This window comes from Fibroporia radiculosa (genome assembly GCF_000313525.1).
Source record: "Fibroporia radiculosa TFFH 294 genomic supercontigs, scaffold6046, whole genome shotgun sequence".
Taxonomy (NCBI): Eukaryota; Fungi; Basidiomycota; class Agaricomycetes; order Polyporales; family Fibroporiaceae; genus Fibroporia; species Fibroporia radiculosa.
Genome location: NW_012133433.1, coordinates 5899 through 7095, shown reverse-complemented (window position 1 = coordinate 7095; position 1197 = coordinate 5899). Strand labels below are relative to the sequence as shown.

The window sequence follows — 1197 nt, the reverse complement described above, 5'->3', positions numbered from 1 at the left end:
TTGGAGGTACGCGGCCCGCCGTCATTGCAATGCTGACCGGGCGTCGACGGACGATCCGCATCCATGACTGCATTCCGCCTGTGCCATGGGCACTTGGGGTCTTGGCGCGTCGGGTAATGCTAGGCGGAGGGCGGATATGGGCGTAGCGGGCGGGAACTATACGGTCATCCGCGATGCGAGGCATGCATTCGGCAAGCTTGTAAAGCCAGCGGTGACACTAGGGACCTCTAGCCATGGACGACGGCGGATGGTCCGCTGTCGGTGCGTCATCTATTTTCCCAGGGCCAGAGTGCAACTGAATTGGGTTTGCGGCGCTCGGGGAGTCGAGTCAAAGATAGTCGCGGATTGAATTTGGGAGGAGATATTAAATATTTGGATTTAATGTGATGACTTTCTCCGTGGGTCGCGGAGGGGTATGCTATCGAAGCGGATGACTTGTGGGATATTGCGAGCCGAGTGAAGCGAAGTGATACATGGTCGGGCACCGCCTCCGGACATCGCCTCGGCCGCTAGGCGCGCAGACGCGTTGTATTGAGAAAGATCACATGACGTTAAACCCGGTCACAGACTGAGCTGGCCGGGCGAGAGCGGAAGGCGATCTGCCGGGACTAAGATTAGACAACGATCGAAGGGCGGGCAGTGGCAGACGACGTTCCCGCACTCGTGTCGACGAGAACATGCCGTTACTTTTTGCCCACACAAGCCCCGGGCGCAGCTTCCAGGCGCCCCCCGTCCGATATTACTACTCGCTCTTCTCCCAGCGCATGCTCGCCCTGTCCTCCCTCCCTCTCGTCAAGCGTCAGAGTCCTGTTCGTCGCCCCTTGTCGCATCAGCATCAAGCATCGCCTCGGGAGTGACATGTCTAGGCCACGCGACCCACATAGCCGGGCCCCAGCTCCTCCAGCGCCCGCGCCGCAGGCTCATCTACCAACCCCCGCCATCCTATCTCGTCTCCCCGCCTCTCCCGTCGTTCTCTCTCCCATTCCACAGATGGCCCTCGGCCACGCTCGTTCTCCATATCGTCCCGACACGGACGGCGACGCAACTGAGTTGCTTCGCACGCCCGATGCCATTTTTGCCGATGCCGAGTATTCTGCAGGCCAGCGCAGCAACAGGGCAAACAGGCACCTGTCCTACTCTGCCCACTCCGAGTCCACCATCGTCCCTGGAGAGGCAGACTTTGACTTTGAGACGACC

The 1197-nt window shown here is 60.2% G+C and overlaps 1 protein-coding gene across 1 annotated transcript; it reads right to left on the bottom strand.

Moving 5' to 3' along the window:
- Positions 1–683: 683 nt before the first annotated feature.
- On the bottom strand, positions 684–1018 carry FIBRA_06108 (uncharacterized protein; the record flags this gene model as incomplete). Its single annotated transcript, XM_012327848.1, has 2 exons — positions 684–820; positions 877–1018. 2 exons carry the CDS (start codon positions 1016–1018, stop codon positions 684–686), a joined length of 279 nt encoding a protein of 92 aa, XP_012183238.1.
- Positions 1019–1197: the final 179 nt, after the last annotated feature.